A 19,493-nucleotide genomic window follows, 5' to 3' on the forward strand; every position below is an offset into this window, starting at 1 on the left:
TGGATTTGATATCCCGCTTTATCACTACCCAAAAGAGTCTCACAAAGCGGCTAACATTCTCCTTTCCCTTTCCTCCCCCACAGCAAACACACTGTGCGGTGAGTGGGGCTGGGAGACTTCAAAGAAGTGTGACTAGCCCAAGGTCACCCAGCAGTTGCATGTGGAGGAGCGGAGGAGCGAACCCGGTTCACCAGATTACAAGTCTACAGCTCTTAACCACCACACCACACTGGCTCTCTCTCCAGTCTTAAAGCAGGGTTGGTAGTTATTGGGAAGACACTCCTTTAGCTATTTGGGCTCAAGAGTCATACAAGATTTTGTACATCTGTACACCATTAATTGGGCCTGAAAGCTAACAGGCCAGTGCTGAGTTTTAAGTATTGTAATGTGGTCTCATCAACACCAGCAGTTACAATTTGTTTTAAATGGTTGCATTTACATGACAAATGGTAAAACAGCTTTAGGATCTGTGCTGGTATGAATTAATTTTAATTGTTCAATCAGCTTTATGTGTAAGAGGACATTCTTTTAAAATATGTGTGTTTTAAAACCAGAACTTATCTTCTGAACAAGAACTCTAGAAATACAATGTGTATGTATTACTGCTTCCCTATTTTAACTCTTTTCATGTGTGAATAGGGATATTGGGATTGATCCTGCATGCAATATAGTTCTCATCCATAGAATCATAGAATCATAGAGTTGGAAGAGACCACAAGGGCCATCGAGTCCAACCCCCTGCCAAGCAGGAAACAAGTACTGTCTTATATTATTTCTTCATTTAATTCAGATTTAGTGTTTCTGTGGAAAATCCAGTCAGTCACACCCACCTACCCAAAATGGTAAAACTGGAGTGAACAGACAAGGGGGACACAGGGTGGTGTTTTGATAAGTACACTGTAAAAAACTTTCATTCAGGAGCAGCATCAAGTTCACAATAAAGTGTGTGCAAGCACTGTAAGAAATATATGTGTTATGGGTTTATTAAAGTAACCTTTGTGAACATGGCTTGGGATAGGAGAGCATTTATTGTGGATTTGAATATAAAACAATTGCCATGGAATAATCTGTGTATATGTAGCTTGTTGATGAATCCTCACAGCACTGGAAAAAAAGTCCAACATCAGTGCTCAAACTAGGCTTGCCATATTTCAAAAAGTGGAAAACCTGGACACAAAAGTTATGCTTTTTTTAAGCAAAGTTGATGGGCTTTTTTGGGGGGGGGTCCAAGTTCTTGAACTTTTTGTTTTGTTTTGTCCAGTTGTCTTTTTTTTACAAGATCTACAGACATAGGCTGCCATACGTCTGGATTTTCCTTGACATTTCTGCAGACGTTGTTTACGAGGGCTAAATACTGGGTAGGTCCAGACATATAGCATACCTAAAAATAGTGACCTGTGACCCAGGTCAAGGACCTGGCCTTGCTTGAGGTTATTCCCTAATTTGTTAGAAATACATGATAGTGTTTAACCATGAACAGAAACAACATTCTGCATGTACATTCTGTATCAGATACTTGATTTTCTTCTTAGAATGTAATGATCACGTATTATTTTAGCTTTCAAGTATCTTTTACTAGAAAACCAACGAACCTTATCCAACCTGCTCCCTGGGTATCAGGGTTAACGACGAGTCCTAATGACCAGGCTAGGCCTCTAAGAGCCTCGTCACTCGCCACTGAGCTTTGGGGCTGCTAATTCAAAAATGGAGGATGAGCGCCTCAACCATTAATTAATAATGTAGCTCTCTGTCTTCCTGCGTGTCACAAGCTGGAAAGGCGGTGATCGGCCAATAAAGATGTAGGGGAAAGAAGTCGAAAGCTCCTCCCAACAGCTCTTCCTCATTGAGAGCTGAAGTAGTAGATCAAAAACTTCCGAGGAGCGGGGTTGGTGGGGGGCAGAAATAAAAGAGGGGAGACGCATCAGATACCAGCCGGGCGGAAGGGGCAATCGAGTTACTAATCAGGTAGGAGGAGATGGCGCAGCCTTTACCTCTGTCTCAGGAGGGTCAATTTGCCTTACAGACCTTTCCGGGAAGACAGGGGAGGAGGATGGGGAGGCGGGGGGGGGGGAGGCACTCTCGTGTATATCCTGACAGCAGGAAGGGAAGGCTCATCTAACAGCCTCTCAGCTGGAGGGGATCCCTCATTAAACATCAGATCAGACGGGGTGTGTGTGAGAAAGAGAGAGGAAAGGGGGGGGGGAGAGGAGAGAGTCCCGACAGAAGCTGGCCGGGAAAGCAGATAAGCGATCAAAAAGACTTGCCCTCCTTCTCTTCCCTGTTTGCTTGGCATTTTGGAGAGAGAGCGGAAGGAGGTGCGCGGAACAGCGCGCCGGGCCGGTCAGAGGGCGACCCCCGTGGGCGGAGCGGGGGGGGGAGAGGCGGTGAGTCCAAGGGAGGCCTTAGACACCGGGGGAGGGGAATCCCCGGGTCGGTCGAGCACGTTGTGTGGCGGCGGCGGAGGAAGAAGGGGGGGGGAGTAGTAGTAGCAGCAGGAGGAGGAGGAGGAGGGAGTAGTCGTTGCCGCCGCCGCCGCCTGCTGTTCGGCGTCATGGCCCCATTGTGAGGCGGCCTAGGGGAGGGGGGGGGGAGAGAGAGAGAAGCGGGGGAGGAAAGGAAGGATCCGCTCTCGCTCTCTCCCTTGCGCACACAGAGCTCGCTCAGTCCCAGGCGAGGCAGCGGCGTGTCAGGCGCACGCACACAAAAGGAACCGTCTTCGGGCTGCTGCTGCTGCTTTCGCCGCTCCTCTTCGCCTCGACCTGACGCCCTCCTTTCTCTCTCTCCCCCCCCTCTTGCGCTACTCCTCCTATACTCCACTTAGAAACGGGACCCGGGCGATGCCACTGTTACACCGAAAGCCCTTCGTGAGGGAGAAGCCCCCCGCTGACCTTCGGCCGGACGAGCGCGTCTTCTACTGCAAGGTCACCAACGAGATTTTCAGGAACTACGAGTAAGTCTCTCTCTCTTTCCCCCCCCCCTTTCCTCGTGGGCTCTGGCGGGCTGATTTGAACAGGAAAGCGCGGCGGAGGCGGCGGGAAATGGCTGACACCTGGCCTGGGAAAAGAAGAGGGTGGGGAGGGAATCCCCCTCCGAAAGGTCGGGGAAACCCCCTGACCACCCTTCTTCCGAGGGGAGGAGGGGGCGTCGAGCCAGGTCCTGCCCGCTGTCCTTTAGCGCGCGCTCTTGTGTCTCCCCTCAGGACGGGGGGGGGGGGGAGAGAGAGGAGGAATAAAAGTTTGTGGCAAGCGGTGGGGGGGGGTGTTGTTTCTGGTCCCTCCCCGCCGCCCCTGTCCTTCTGGTATCCCGAGACCTACTCCCGCCGCATGTCAAAGCGGCTTCCACTTCCACTAGGCCTTTCGTAAGGTGCTCTCCTTTGCCTCCGGTTTGTGGAAGCGACTTGGCGCGTTGGACCGAACCCGAGCGCGGAAACTGCCTCACAGAAATCAACGGCCGGTCGGCCGGCCGCGTCGTATAGAGCCCGCTTTGGGGTCGGCGCGAAAAGGGAGCCTCCGGACGGGCGCTGCTAACCGCCCCGCGCGCGCACACTCTTGTTTTCCCAGCAGCTGGCAGGACGGGGAATGAACGCGCCGCCTACTGTAGCCGCCCTCCCGCTCCCAAATGCGCCTCCGTTGGGTTTGAGTTCAAAACATCGACAGCCCCTCCTGCCGTCTCCTTTCATAGTGCAACCGAGCCGGGTTTTTATCGGTTTAAAAGCGCCCGACCCCCCTCAAACCTCTTTTGAAACCTTCCCCCTTCGCCCTCTTTTCGACCCGCTAGGCGTTTTAGTACCCTAAACTTCCACCCGGGCGAGTAGGACTCGTCGGCACCTGTTTCTGAAGCTCCAAATGGGGTGATAATTCTGTTTCCGTAGTATCTGTCAGGGTTCTTCTAACGTTGGCAAGTACAATAGTTGAGCGCATTCAAGGGAAAGTGATGACGCATTTGAATGTGCTGGTTTAGCTAAAGCTGTGTATCTCAGTATTGTGCTTTATTGCCATGCATTAAGAGTGCCATTGATTTTGTGGCTTTCACTCTGGCTTGTTCGGTTTAAAAAATGAAAGAGGAGGACAGTTGGTCCACAAGGTATTCTTTGTAATGGCAGGCTATCAATTAATTAGCTAAAAGTACTAGTCTAGTTAGTTAATGAAATAAAGCTCAGTACATCAGCACTACTTTTGAGTGAGATTTTAATGAAAATAAGAATTACGTATTTCCCAGTTTAGAGGAGCCTTCAGTTTCTATAATAGCTTTTCACAGGACTGTTTCCCCAGGAGATGATGTGAATAGTAATTGCATGTAGTATTCAATTAGCTTAAATTTAAAATATATATATATATTTATAAATATTTATTAAAGTTTTTAAATACAATACATAAATAATAAACAACATTACTTATATCATAACATAGTTTCATCACTTCTTTGGGCTCCCTCACGTCTCCCGCTCCCACTTACATCGTTATAAATTTTTTTCAAGCAAATTATCATCTTGTTTAGAACCCTATATCCGCTCATTTAAATAAAATCTAGCAGTTCTCCAAAAAAATTATATTTTCCTTAATCTCACTTATCGTCAAATTCAAATCTAATTCAGTGGTGGACAGTTATTTAAAATATATTTATAAACTTCATTAGTTTATCCTTTTTCTTAAGTATTGGCATAGGTATGAAGAGAATATGTGAACTTTACATATTAAATGTAATATTAGGAAGGAGAAAAAGTTCTTCAGGACAAAAGTTTTCATCCAGAACTCTGATAGCTAAGAAGCTGGAATATGTTTTTCATCCTTCCCCTTTATTCACAACACTTTATGTATAATCCAGCCAAAGTTGAGCACTTTGAAGTCCCCAAAAAATTAGCTGGAGAGGTGAGCTATGCACAATTCTTCTACTGACATCAATAGGGTGCAAAAATTCTCAGTGTTGTCCCAGGAACTGATAACATGTACATAAGAGCATGTGCAGAGTTCCTTTCGCTCAGCATTGAAGAAACCATTTGCTAGACCTCTATTTGTTGGAGATGTGAGAAGGGATCTGGGGGCAAGAAAATTCCTATCAAATTCTTCCGTTTAGAAATATAGTAGCAAGAGAAGAAATCTTACATTATTTTAAGAATTGGACTGATTTTAGACATACTTAGATAAGGATATGTAAGTTAGTAAAATACAGGATGCTCTTAATGCATTCTTGTATTTAACAATTTATCTTGTAGTCAGAGGTAGCAAGTACGGCAATTCCATGTAGGCAAATGAGTGTTCTGACGGGGGGGGGGGCGGCAAGCAGGCACTCATCTGTGTTAGCCACAGGGAATGGAAAGTCTCTTCCTCCATGAACAGTGTGGAACTGTAGTGGGCCAAACAGTTTTTTGTGTTTCTGTTTTTTACTAATAGGCTACACACAGAAAATGGATCTTCCCTTTTCCACAGCCAATATATTGTTGCTATTATTATTATTATTGTTGTCATTATTATTATTATTATTATTGTCATTACTAATTGTCCTTAATGCTTTTCTTAACAAAATGTATTCCAAAGCAACTTGCAAAATAGTATAAAGATTAAAACCAGTATAAAACCAAAACAGAGTAAAAAACTAAAATTGCAGTTATACATTTAAGAGACACATTCCCACACAATTGTGGATTGTGGTTTTGCTCCCATCAAACTACAACCTATCACCAAGGTTCATTCTTGGCTTATTGACTATGGTTTATTTGAGTAAAACATCCATAGGCCCTGGTTTGGACATAATACTTAACCCAGGGATCATGGTTTGTTATCCCTGGCTGCGTGCTTGTGGAAAGAAGCAAAATCGTCAGTCACTATTATATAAGAACTGGTCTTACGTTTCTGATTTATCAAATTTGTATGCATATATATATATATATATAGTGTTGCAATTATATACTTGCAACAGCTCAGTGAGGTGGAGATAAAGTGGCTACTCCAGATTAATCAGGATTTCGGGCCAGGTATTTTGGGCTAAGTCCAACAGTTTTATTACATGATGCTGGCTGTCAGGTTTGGAGAGACACCATGTTCTGTGTACAAGGAAACCATGGGACATGCATGCTTTCCCAGGTTACTGTTTCTGTTACAGTGATTGCAAACCTGCATGAATCTCATTAGCTAGGTGATAGACTGATTCAATTTTTGCTTGTAGTGCTTTTTAAACTTTTATATATATGTCTATTTTATTGTAAGCTGCTTTGGACAGGTATTTGCCTAAAAGCAGCCTAAAAACTAATTAATATAAGTCGTAAGATTCAGTACCATCCACACAACAAATCCACAAATTCTGCTAAATCAAAGTTTCAGGAATTTTTATACTACTATAAAACACTTCTGTAGCACCAGAAGATTTGGCATTTTCTCCACTCCTTATTCAGTTAGAAGAGAGTGGCAAAACTTTCATCTTAGTACAGTGGTGTAGCGTGGGCGGTGCAGGGGGGGGCGGCCGCACCGGGCGCAACATCTGGGGGTTAGGGTTAGGGGGCGCAAATCCATGGGTTAGGGGGCGCAAATTACTTGCCTTGCCCTGGGTGCTGACAACCCACGCTACGCCACTGTCTTAGTAGTATCAACTCTTTGCCACCTAAGAAGTTAATTGAACCCATAAAGTGCCGTATTTAGTAGTTGTCCATAAAATGGACTGTAGCCCAGCAGCCAATCATTAAAATCATAATCATATTATTAGTATCTCTAGACCAATTGAATCTTGGTTGCTTTGTTGACAGTCCCCCTGGTTGGAAGTCTTGCAGCTGAATGCTAGTTCAGTTAATGGGAAGACAGCTGCCATCCAGAATTTAATCCTGGATGAGCATGCTGACCTGGCATATATTACAAAGACCTGGCTGTATGTAAATCTTTCCCAGCTTTTGTCTGCCAGTTTTTCCAAACAGTAGCAGGTGGCCTAGTGGGCTATAGTGATTCCATTCCCATACCCAGGTGCCTCATTCAACATTACAGTTTTCATTATTCATTTAATTATAGTTTTGAGCATGTTTTTTTTATGATGGGTGTTCAGAATAGGGATTCTGTTGGTGTATAGTCCTTAAGCAGTCTCCTTATTTAAGATAGCCAGGGTGATATTGCTGGGAACTTCAACATTCCCTGTTGGAAGTGGCTCAGTATATCATTGCTTCATGGCAATCATGGGTCCATGGGTTCGGGTCATACTTACCTGTGTCTCTGATGGGATTGTGCTCCCTTTGAAAAGAAAATGAAATGAATGAAACTGATATAGAAGGAGACAAAGTAAAATTGGTAACCTTAGGACGTTACCAGTACACATGAACAAAAATGCTTGTGACTCCCACATCTCCAGACCTGCCTCCCAAATCAAGCTCACATTTGAGCAAGTGATTAGGAGATTAGTGTGAGAAGAACAGAATTCTATGATGAATCAGGTAAAATCTGAGGTTTAGTCACAGTTGTACCACATAATTGATGTCCCGCATAAGACATGTTGGGTCTGGATTTGATTTTATTTAAACTCAAATGAGATTACATCTCCCCAAAGCATAATGAGGTACAGTATTCTTTTTGAAGACCAATATATGCGATAGAAAGAAGCTTTAATGGAAGTGTTGGCCTCAAGGTCAAGTTTTGAAACCAGGAGCGGGGCAGAGCAGGGTGTTTGTAGACTTTTCCAATTACATGTGATTTCACAGAACGTGCGATGGCCTTGAATGCAATCCCCGTTCAAAGTGGGGGTTGCCTGTACTTAAACATGTATTTGACATGTTCAGTTATTTTAACTTTCTCTGTTGTAGTGACTTTTTTGAACGAACCATTCTGTGTAATAGCCTTGTGTGGAGTTGTGCTGTTACCGGTAAACCTGGACTCACCTATCAAGAAGCACTAGAATCAGAAAAGAAAGCCCTACAAAATCTCCAGAACTTTCCAGAGCCACTTATTGTTCCAGTTCTATACTTAGTTACCCTCACTCAGCGCTCACGACTTCATGAAGTTTGTGATGACATCTTTGCTTATATCAAGGACCGTTATTTTGTTGGTGAAATTGTTGCAGTACTTAGGAATAATGGTGAAAGGTAAGTATTTCTTATATTTGCCAGTTTTGAGATAAATATTTATGGCTCTTGTAAAAAGAAAACAAAATCTAGGTTTATCTTGTGAACAGCTTTATTTTAAGTAGCTTTGGCTGGTCACACAGCTAGAATCTGTGGTTAAATTTGTAGCTAGATCAGATTCTTCAACCCAGTTCCTTTTTTCCTTATCTGGAAGATTTTGACTGACAGATTAAGGGTTTCTGAGATACAAAGCATTATTCTGTATTTATAGAATGGGTGGGATATAAATATAAATAAAAAGCACACTGCCTACATGATAATGAATGCTTTATTTTGCTGTGTTTTCAATCATTTAAAAACCAATGGCCTCAATGCAGATGCATGAGATGCTCACCATGTTTAAATAATTTGGAATATATAACAGATTTGAACTCCCTCCTCCCCTCTGTGTCCCAAACATTATGTCTGCATCAGCACTAACTTAATTTCCTTTTAAAAATAATCTGGAAACCCACTTCAAATATTAATTTCAAAATATAATTAAGAAAGCAAACATGGTTTTAGTGATAACTGGGGCTATTCAGCTATAATGCTACCCCATGGCTAAATGAAACCATAATTGGGAAGGAGAAATTCACACATGAGGAAAGGGAGAGTAGAAGGAGCCCATACCTTGTCCCTGATCTTCTAGCCATTCGTAGGATATCAGGAGCTTCAGGTATACAACTGATTAATTTCAAACTGGAATCAACTTGTGAATTATGCTGGATGAAACCAAAAATTAATCCTCGAAACATGGAAGTTCTGTCTTCAAGTGCTCACCAAGGTTTGTTCTTGGCTTATGGCTCATTATAATATGGGTCGAAGCTAAGCTATTGCTGGCACATTCTCCCCCCTCCTCCTAAGCTAATAGGTTGTCTTCTCTCATCCCTTTCTGTCATCTTACCTCCCACCCCCTATGTCCTTGTGCTAGTCTACACAGAATGCAGCTGAACTGAATCAACTGAACTAACAAACACAGCTGTTTTAATGCAATGAACCCTAATATGCTAAACGTAGTCTGGTCTATTATACAATTGGCAAGGCCTGTCCTGTACTTTTCAGCAATAGCAATATGTATGTAAGTGTATGTAAGTGTCTACGACAAGAGGTGTTAATTGCATATTTTCCTTTTGCATTGAACAATTTAATGGTTGTCTTCATTAGGTGACGTGCTCACAAAAAATGGAGGCTTACAATGTGTCAGGAAGCAAATGGGCCATTATTAAGACGAGATTAGACAACAATCATGTTATCCTTGTTTATTTGGGTCATCAACTGTAATAAAGGATAATCTTTTTTGCTAGTGTAGATACACAGACAACATAGAACCTTTTATTTTCCCACTTTCTTGTGTTTAATATCTAGTTTCTCAGTAACATAACAGACATTCATTTTAAGATGTTTTCTTATCTGGATAAAACAAGAGGCTTTGTGATTAATGCTGAAAACCAAAACAGATAATTTCATATGACTGCTGTGATAGGACATTGTCAATAGGGTAAATGTATTACTGTATATAGCAGATGTACTCTCATACTTGCAATGTGCTGAAGACTCATATGTGGAAATTCTCCCTACTCTTGCATTGGTTTTCATTTCAGAGTACTGTTCTTCATGCAGAAAGTCTTGCTTCATGCAAATAGTCTTTGCATAAGGAATGTGAAAACAAATTAAGACTTTTGCCTTTTCAGGCGCTTACAAAAGGCATGAGAACAGCTGTAATACCCACCTATTATAGCACCACACAAACTTACACTAGCACTTATGCATTTGCAGAATATCACTAGTGACTGTTTTTCTTCCCATGAAGACCTCTGTTTGCATCCCATAATAAATTATGGAACTACATGGATATGTGATAAGAACCTAGATAAAGTAAAGCTGATTTTAAGTTCACAGACTATTCAAGGATTAGAAGGAATGAGCACATACTTTACATTTGACTCTGTTCTTGAAACATTCTTCCCACTTTTTATCTGTCTGTTAGTATAAAATGATATTGGATGCAAACTACTTTTAGGTATATATTTCAGTAAATCTTTTTTGCACTAAAAAAATGGTATGTTCTTATGTTTGCTTTGTTTCAGACTGCAGTGTAAGATTTTGGAAGTTAAAGCACCAGTGCATCAAAATGGAATGGCTAATGGCCACGTTAACAATTCCGATGGAGTCACTATCGTAATTAGTGATAGTGATGATTCAGACTTGGATACCAGTTCTGCACAAAATGGGTAAAAGATTAGTTTTATATTTGGAAAATATGGATAGTTTTAAAAGGTTACAAAAACTGGATTAGAATAGTTGCTTAATGTAAAACCTCTGTGCAGCCATTTTGCCTATAGTGGAATGGAATTACAACATTCCAGAATCTGAGAGGTCACCTGAGTTATGTGCATTTGTAGGAGCAGGTCAGCATATAAGCCTGGAATGCTGTGTCTGTGTGAAAATTAATACAATTAAATATTTTTCCTGTTGTTTAGGGGCAACCATTTGGTTTTAAAAATACTAATTATATTCAAACTCTTTATGTGAAATTATGTTTTGTACATTTTAATTACATTTAACTACATAATTAATTTCTTGTAGTTTGAAGGAGTTAATTCATTGAAATGGTGCACATTTAGAAATGTTTCTGTTCAGAGAGAGGAAATTAATTGATATTTGTTTTTAGGAAGGAAAAAGCCATAACTGAACCCTCCTTGTTCAAGTACAAAGTGAAGCCTATTAAGAAACAATTGTATGAATCTGTTACAGTGAAAGCATCTCAGATATGGTAAGCATTGAAGGCCATGGTCCTACTGACCTATATGCATATGAGGAGCAATGTTGAGTGGATAGCTCAAAAATAAACCAGTGGCCACACACATACTAAAATGTCTGACAGGCAGAATGTGAATGGGTGAGCCTTTTCTCATAATTGTATTTTCATAGTGGAAAAGGCTTAACCTGTTCAGTGTTGGCCAGCTACACAGCTGTTAAAGGCACAAAGACCCAAAGCCAACGCTAAACCAAAGTCTAGGTTGTAATCCTTGAACTTACTCTCCCTGCACGCGTACACACTCACCGTACACATACAGACCACAGGCACACATACATCTCTTCCTCTCCCTTTGCCAAAGTGCACCTCTCATAGGCCAACACATATAAACACACACCTCTTACACACAGCAGATACATCTCTCCTCTCATAGACCATCCATCCATCTCTCTCTTTCACACACACATGCATACCTATCTCCCACTCTCTCATCCCAAAGTCTCGATCATGTACAGGCATCCCCCCCATCTGCTCAGTTCAGTTCACATGTGACTGCATGTATGCACAGCTCTGGAAACCCGGAAGTGGGGGGGGGAGAGACCTGAAGAGCATCAGCAAAGCCCTCCTGCTCCTCCAGCTTGCGAGGAGACCCTCCCTGGAGCCTGAAGGGTTCGGGGAGCGTCTCCTTGCGAGCTTGAGTCGCAGCGGGGTTTTGCTGAGTCTCTTCAGCCTCCTGGCTAACATCTGACATGCTGCTGCTAGGCTTTCCCAATGGAGGCTAGTTGAGGCTGCTCAGCTGGTGTGTGGGGTCAGCTGATTAGCCTCAAGCCTCTGACTCACAAGGAGTTCCTCCCTAGAGCCTGAAGAAGACATCACCTTTGAACTCCAGGAAAGGTCTCCTCAAGAGCTGGAGGCGCAGCAGAGTGCCCCCCATTTATGCAGATTTCACTTATGCTCGCAGGGGGCCAGAACGTAATGTCTGCCATTCAAAACAAAAGAAAAACCTCCCTCCAAAACATTCCCATTTGCCCCACCAAAAATAAAAAAAATACACAAGGACCACAAACCTGGCGCCTGCAGATGCTGGGTTAGCAATCTCTGGATTATAGTACTGTAAGAGCACTTAGTTAATCTTGACTCTTTCAGAAATTATTTGGTATTTATATTACTTAATTAGAATTGCCAGGAACAGGAGTTCCTGAAAAAAATACTTGATAGAATAGTTTCCTCTTGAAAACTAAATTTAGGAACTATTTTAGTGTGCCAGTTCAGTTGGGAATCATCTTTGATATTGATGCATGTTCCTTTTCTTTTTGGCCTACTATAGCCGGAGGAAACATCTATTTTCTCGTGACAGACTGAAGCTCTTTTTGAAGCAACACTGTGAATCGTATGATGGCATTGTTAAAATTAAGGTAATCAAAATAATTAAACAAGTTGAAGCAAGACTGTAGTTTGATCACATTATGGGCAGTGAAATTAGTTTAATACCCATTTTAGTTGTTGTGTTATTGTGTGTGTGTGTGTTTGTGTAGTTTGATGCTACCATTAATTACTGCTTTATTGTTTGTTTTTAGCTGTTCTTTAATATTGTGAACCACCTTGATTTTTTTTTTAATCAAATAAGTATATAATTACAGTTTTCATGAAATGGTAAACTATGGTTTGACTGTCATCAGACCTACATATACTGTACTATACTGTCCTTGTCTGGCCCAGGTTTTAGGTAAACGATAGCTTGCTGTCAGTCGGGCATGAGAGCACACTAGGAGTGCATGAGCCCAAGCTGTTTTTATATGAATCAGCCTCAAGGTGTTCAGGCACCACACTTCAGAGATGAGAAAAACTCATTTTAAAAAAGTCTCTAGTGGTAGTAGCAAGTACTTCTTTTATTTATTAGCCCTTGTTTTCCAACTATTGTGCAATGCTACTATGGTTTCGTATAAATTGGAATCTGATTTGAGACAATAGTGGTGTATTTTTCATTGCAATGTTGCATTTGTGTTAAAAGGACACAGAAAAAGAAGATAATTCTCCACCCCAAATTCACTCATGATTAATTTATTTCAGTGATGCTTACTAAAGTGTTCCATTTACTACAGATACCTCATTCCTGTGGTGTTGATTAGGAAATAATGGCTAATGGTGTCTCTAAAACAGTAGCTTGTTAGCCAGTGTGTACATGCAAGAGCAGGCAGCCTTCTCAACAATCTTTCCCCATCTTTCTCTACAAGGCAATATCAGTTGCAAAATACAAGATAGCAGAACAGAATTTTTCCTACCTCTTTCCTGATGATCCACCCACTTTTGTATTCAGTCCTTCAAACAGACGGCGAAGGAGACCTCCAAAGATGGCATCTGATGATCATGTAAGTAATGTAGTACTTTTTAATCTGCTTTTCAACAAGAAACAGCAGTGGATTGCATCCTACAGCAATTCAAAACTGCAAAGTACCTTGCTATCTTGTGTTTTTCATATTTGCCATTAGTTGTCTTAGGTAAGTCAAAATTGTTCCACAGTTGGCCATATAATACTCTGAGAGATAATAATTTCTATACCAAGGCCCTGAAAGTCCATGGGCACAGGTGGGACTTAAAAACCTGGCCTCTCATATGCAGTGAGGCTGGATTAAACTGGTGTTTACATTTGGAATGACAGTAGTCAAAACTTGCTATTGCCACAAAATAAAACACATTTCTAGCTTTATTCATTCATCATATATATTTTAACTTGGCGATATGTTCCATCTATCAAGCTGTTAAAAGATTTTGGTTTTTCAATTATTGCCCTTTCATGAGTTTCTCCTTTTGTCTTCAGGAGGATTTTGTTGCAAAAGAGCAGCTTAGTCCTAGAAATGCAAGCAGTGCAGCAAAAGAAAGGGCAAGACTCCAAAAAGAAAAAGACGAAATGAGGGCCATGGGTAAGTACAAGCTTACGCGATGAATAAGCTTTTTTTTAGATGAAAAACGTGCATAATGGGCTGGCTTTTGTTGATTCTGTAGAACTAGTGCTGTAGTGTATTACCCTTCAAAGAAAGAAGCTGTTGCAGTCCCGTCTCAAAAGAGGGCCTTTTCTGAAGCTGTGCTTCAGTTGTGGAACTCTTTTTGCCACAGGTTCATTTAGCCCCTTCACTCTTATGACTACTTTGTTTAGCTGGGCTTTCTTTTTCTTTTTAGTCTATGTAATTTTACGCCATGATACATGTTTTAACTAGTTGCTGATTTTCCTCTTTACTATTCCCCCCCCTATTATTGTATTACTATTGTCTTTTATTTATGTGCTAGCTGAATTCAACACTATGTTTTTACCTGAAAGGTGGGATATGATCATAATACATCATATTAGCTTGGAAATAAATCCCTCTGACATACACTTATAGCCAGAACTATAATTACTTACCAATAATTGGGATTGGGATTGTAGTCATAGCATGTCTGTTTGGGGCTGTTTCCTTGAACGTAATGGCATCACCCACAGGTGGCCAGATTTGATTAATTTGATCTTGAAGTGTGGTTTATATAAATAATTTCTTTAAAAAGAATAATACAACTCTAGTTCTCCTGTCCACTTTTTGAAAAAGAAAAATTGAAAAGAGAAAAGACAACTGCTATAGAATCCAAGAAGAAAGAAAGAGAAGATAAGGAAAAAAGGAAGGAAGAACTTAAGAAGATTGTGGAAGGAGAAAGGCTGAAGAAGAAAGAAGAGAGAGAGCGACTAAAAATAGAAAAAGAAAAGGTCAGGTACTCCCCACCTGGGTTCCTAATAGTTTGAAATGGCACTAATAGTTTAAAATATATAGCTACATGTAGAGGTTCCCAGTACAGTCGTACCTTGGTTTTCAAACAGCTTAGTTCTCGAATGTTTTGGCTCCTGAATGCCGCAAACCCGGAAATGGCCGTTCCGGTTTGCGAACTGTTTTTGGAAGCCGAACATCCAGTGGAGTTTCCAATTGGCTGCAGGACCTTCCTGCAGCCAATCAGAAGCCGCACTTTTGTTTCCAAACATTTTGGAAGTTGAACGGACTCCGTTCAAATTACAAGAAACAACTGTATTTAGGAATATGAATCACAGTACAAAGAAGAGTAGGACACATTGATGTTTCTTCACCTGCGTGGTAAAGGAGAATGTGTCTGCAAAATTGTAAATAGTTTCCTACATGGAGCTTTTCATCACTATCCAGAGCCCCCTGGATAGTGCGAGTTAAAATTCTAAATTGCGGTCTCAGTTACAAGGTTTAATTTTCAGGACATTGTTGCAATCCTTTCTTAATGTGTGTAGTGTTATGTTGAGGCATTACCAAAATTAGGTTACCTGTGTCTAATCAAATACAAGCTATTTTCATACTGTTTGAAATAGGACTTTTATTCATAATATTTGATGGTTTTTTCTAAAGTAATAAAGGAAACTTAGGAGACAAGGGTTCAAATCATCCATCGGCCATGAAGTTCAGTGGGTGACTTGGGGCCAATCACTTTCTCTTAACTAACCTACAACAGGTTTGTTGAGGGGGCTGCAGAATGGGAGGAAAAATCTTAAGTATACCACCTTGAGCTCTTTGAAGGAAAGGTGGGAAATAAATGATACATTTCTTTTGGAAAAAAAATTCCTTTATTGTCATTACCAAGATATGTAAATAAATAGAATCATGTATACATATGGGAAACAGTCAATATCCTAATTATGTTATCTATTCTCTTAATTAAAGTAGTAAATTCCATAAGCATCCAGAGCAACAGTTAAAGAAAATTATGCAATACCAATAATCAGTAAATTATAACTGTTGCTTAGATTAAATTATAAACCTAACTTCTTACAAGATTTTCAATAAAAGTACATGGATTGACATTATCTTGAATTTTATTACTCCAATGCATAATCTAAATACAGCTGTTTTTAACTATTTTGGTAGTCATTTTCTTTGTAATTGCAGGAAAGAGAAAAGCTTCGGGAAGAGAAAAGGAAATACCTGGAACATCTAAAACAATGGAGTAAGCGTAGAGAAGACATGGAATGTGATGATCTTAAGGTAATGGAACTTCAGAGAGAGAGAGAGACTCCACAATCCAGAAATATTTGTGTGTTTATTTATGCATTGTTTTTCAAACCTTTATGCATTGTTTTTCAAACTATATGATTATCACATACATTCTCCCCTTGTGGGGAAAAAGGACTTAAAATGATGGTTGTGTGGTTTCAGAACTTTTTATATTTAATAGATAATAATTTAAGTCATAAGTTTTGTAACTTGCAAAGCAATCCTCTACTTGCATTAAGTGTGCCATTGTGAGTGAGTCCTGCAGTCATAGCCCTAAACATGCTACCATCCCATCCCTGGGAAATAGCAAGAACAGGAGGCCATTGCCTACTATGGGGCACAGAGGGCATATGAGCTTTAATCAGGGCAGCAGAACACAGCCCACATCTGCCAGCCGTCATGTGGAGTGCCAAAGCAGAGGCCACAGAGCGATGGAGGCACTTGGGACATGCAATGTCTGCCTGTTTTCTATTTATTAATATTTATACATCACTTGATTGTTTTAAAAAACAAAACCCGGCAACCTCAAAGCAGTTTACAAAAAGAAAATCAAGAAAATTTACAATACTTTAAAACATACAAAAAGTAAAAATACTATGAGCTATTGCTTCAGATATGGGGAGACCGTCACAGTAGTTAATTTTGCAGTGCGTGATCCCGTCATTCCTTGCTTAATTGTGTGGGATGTTTTCTGGCACCCACAGTTGCCTTTCCCACCCTGCTGTTTCCCTTCTGTAGGGTTTATATGCTGGTGATGGTGTGCTGTAGATGGTATTGAGTTGCACCATATCCTGTGTTGAGGCTGACATGCACCAAGTGGCAGCTATTATTTCTCCCATTGAAATTAATGGGAGGAGAATTACTTTTTCTCAGTTTGGCAGGACCAGCACAAGACATTGCACTACATGTGGTCACCGCTTTTCTTCTTCCACTGCCACCTTCTTTCTGCTCTGTTTTTCTGCCTGTTATTCTAACACCGACACTCACTCTGGGTAGTCATTGTAAACTTTTTGGCCATCAAAAATATATCTGTTCAACATAATAAACATGAGCCAAATCTGTTGTGATGTATGTTGTTGATTATTCACTGCATATGTATAACTGAAACATACAATAAATATTTACTTTGTATCACAGGAACTTCCAGTTCCAACTCCAGTGAAAACCAGACTACCTCCTGAGATCTTTGGTGATGCCGTCATGGTCTTGGAGTTTCTCCATGCTTTTGGTGAACTCTTTGATCTTCAAGATGAGTTTCCTGATGGAGTGACTTTAGGCAAGTGAATCTTTAGGCAAACTGAATCTACAGGAAACATGAGTAGCAGATTTTGCAAACATCCTGTCTACAGATTTTGTTTTGCGGGGGAAGAAAGAAACAGTTTCTCTTCCTTCCCAGAATGCATGAATGCTGCAATATTGGGAGTACAGCTGTGGATTTAGGTTGGCTTAGGTGCCTCCAGTTGACATTAGTTTTAATGTATTTTATTCACTCTGCTCTTTATTTCTTATATACTGCTTGTCAGCAATCATCGTGATCTGGGCAACTATATGTGCTCAGATGCATGCATGTGACCAAATATGCCCATTCATTTCAAGTGTACATGCTGCCCTGTGGAATTCTGCAAAATGAACTTTGCCCTTCCTTTGAAACAAATGAAGAGATGATCCGCCTGCCTTTCTATGCACTTGAGCGTGGAATAAATTGCTGGATCACAGCAATTGTTTCTCTAGTTGACCTATTTGGAAAATATCCTGTGTATTGACTTGATTAATATTTTGACAATCACATAACATAGGAACAGCTTTCAGTTTTTTCACTGTGTAATGTATTTGTAGCAGTTTGAACAAATCCACTCTATCTTATTTACAGAGGTTTTAGAGGAGGCTCTTGTTGGAAATGACAGTGAAGGTCCGCTATGTGAATTGCTGTTTTTCTTCTTGACGGCTATTTTTCAAGCCATGGCTGAAGAAGAAGAAGAAGTGGCCAAAGACCAAATAGCTGATGCTGAGACCAAAGGTCAGACTTCAACTGTGCTTCTTAATGCAAAGCTTGCATACTAATAGGCACGTATACTAATTTGCATGCATGGGAATATTTCAGTTAACATTGCTCCATATCGGTGCGCATGATTGCTATAGAAAAACAAAAGTTTGTCAGGTGCTAGCTGCAGGGTTGATTCTGGTTAGTACTGCAGGTGCTCTTTTATTTTTTTTTTAAAGGCAAGCTTTCCCATTATTAGACATAGCAAGAATTTCACATTGGCGGTTTTTCAAGAAGTCTCAAAACTTAACACATCCCTTTCATTAAAAAAATTCTTCAGAATCTTTGCTGAAGATTCAGAAGATACTTCTTTCTCACCAGCAGTGTAAGCTACAATAACTTTCAGAGGGGTATCTGTGTTGGTCTCTTGTGCAAAAACTAAAAAATTTTTTAAAAATTGTTGTAAGGCTTTTATGGACTATATGGTCTACTCATTGGATGAAAGTTTGCCATGATAAATTTGTTGCTTTTTTAAAAGTGCTGTAAGACTTCTTGTTAATGTCAGCTAAATCATAATCAGGCATCATAACAGTGCATAGCTTTACTATTCATTTCTTCAGTGACAGTAGTATTGTCATCTACACACTGGAACACCTGGTCCAGATTTGTTATAGCACACTTATTAGCTAATGTAATTATTTTCCAAAGGACACACTTTTAGATCTATTGCAGCATTTGCAGACTTTGAATACTCTTTCCAAGGTGTGCTGTAGCTCAGGTTGTGGTTTATTTTTATTTCCTTTGTTGCATACTTGTAAGAGAAGAGAAACCACATAACAGATAGCTTGTTTGTTGATTTATAGTGATATTTTTACCACACACAGCAGTCACATCTGAATAAAGTAATAAAAGAGCAAACAGAAAAGGGGCATAGCTCAGTTGCAGAAAATCCACTTTGCTCGCGGAAGGCTCCAGATTCAATCCCTGGCATCTTCAAGAAGGGCTGGGAAAAACTTCCCTGAAACTTGGAGTGTTTATGCAAATCAGTGGAGACAAGACTGAGCTAGATGAGCTACTGGTCTGACTGTGAAACCTTTGCTCCAACATTCATGTTTTGTTTTGTTTTTAACTCTGAGGACTAGAATATTGATGGGATCCCCCACTGCTCTTCCATTTTTTTATCAGAATTTGTCTGGTAAAGGCATTTTCTCTAGATTAAGTGTTTGCATTCCCTTAGCATGGGTGTGGGGAACCTTCTGCCCTCCAGATGTTGCTAAACTATATAACACCCATCATCACTGGCCATTGGCTATGCATGCTGGGGCTGATGGAAATTGTAGTTCAGCAACATCTGAAGGACTAAAATTTCCCCACACCTGCCCCAAATTGAGTACTTTTACACCTCTTCTCTGGAACCAGTACATAATAGTTGGGGTATAGTGCATAAAAGAAATATATATAGAAAAGAAATATGTATAGTTGATGAGTGCTTTGTAGAGTCAAGTGCATCAATCTGAAAATTCTGTTTGATCTCACACACCATTCAGAAATAGGGTTTTTGGGGAGAAAGCAAAGCTGCATGTGATTCTTCCTTTGTGCAAGGAAGATTCAGTCATTATTCTGTTGAGAGGAAATCCAAATGAC

The 19,493-nt window shown here is 40.5% G+C and overlaps 1 protein-coding gene across 7 annotated transcripts in view; it reads left to right on the forward strand.

Annotated features, from left to right (window-relative positions):
• The first annotated feature begins 1,563 nt into the window (after nt 1-1,563).
• BAZ1A (bromodomain adjacent to zinc finger domain 1A) overlaps nt 1,564-19,493 on the forward strand; it is a 42,518-nt gene continuing 24,588 nt past the window's right edge. For 2 of the 7 annotated variants that reach the window (XM_081858380.1, XM_081858383.1), the window contains exons 1-12: nt 1,567-1,965; nt 2,822-2,950; nt 7,775-8,053; nt 10,162-10,305; nt 10,746-10,847; nt 12,160-12,247; nt 13,067-13,201; nt 13,651-13,753; nt 14,414-14,568; nt 15,764-15,859; nt 17,006-17,144; nt 17,739-17,885. In XM_081858380.1, coding sequence (XP_081714506.1) covers nt 2,838-2,950; nt 7,775-8,053; nt 10,162-10,305; nt 10,746-10,847; nt 12,160-12,247; nt 13,067-13,201; nt 13,651-13,753; nt 14,414-14,568; nt 15,764-15,859; nt 17,006-17,144; nt 17,739-17,885 — 1,501 coding nt within the window. In that variant the 5' untranslated portion in view covers nt 1,567-1,965; nt 2,822-2,837. Of the gene's footprint in view, nt 2,169-2,821; nt 2,951-7,774; nt 8,054-10,161; nt 10,306-10,745; nt 10,848-12,159; nt 12,248-13,066; nt 13,202-13,650; nt 13,754-14,413; nt 14,569-15,763; nt 15,860-17,005; nt 17,145-17,738; nt 17,886-19,493 lie in introns of those variants that run through there. The other 5 variants (XM_081858382.1, XM_081858384.1, XM_081858385.1 and 2 more) reach the window with 4 other exon arrangements.

The sequence above is a fragment of the Podarcis erhardii genome (genome assembly GCF_964252035.2).
Source record: "Podarcis erhardii genome assembly, chromosome: 1".
Classification (NCBI taxonomy): domain Eukaryota; kingdom Metazoa; phylum Chordata; class Lepidosauria; order Squamata; family Lacertidae; genus Podarcis; species Podarcis erhardii.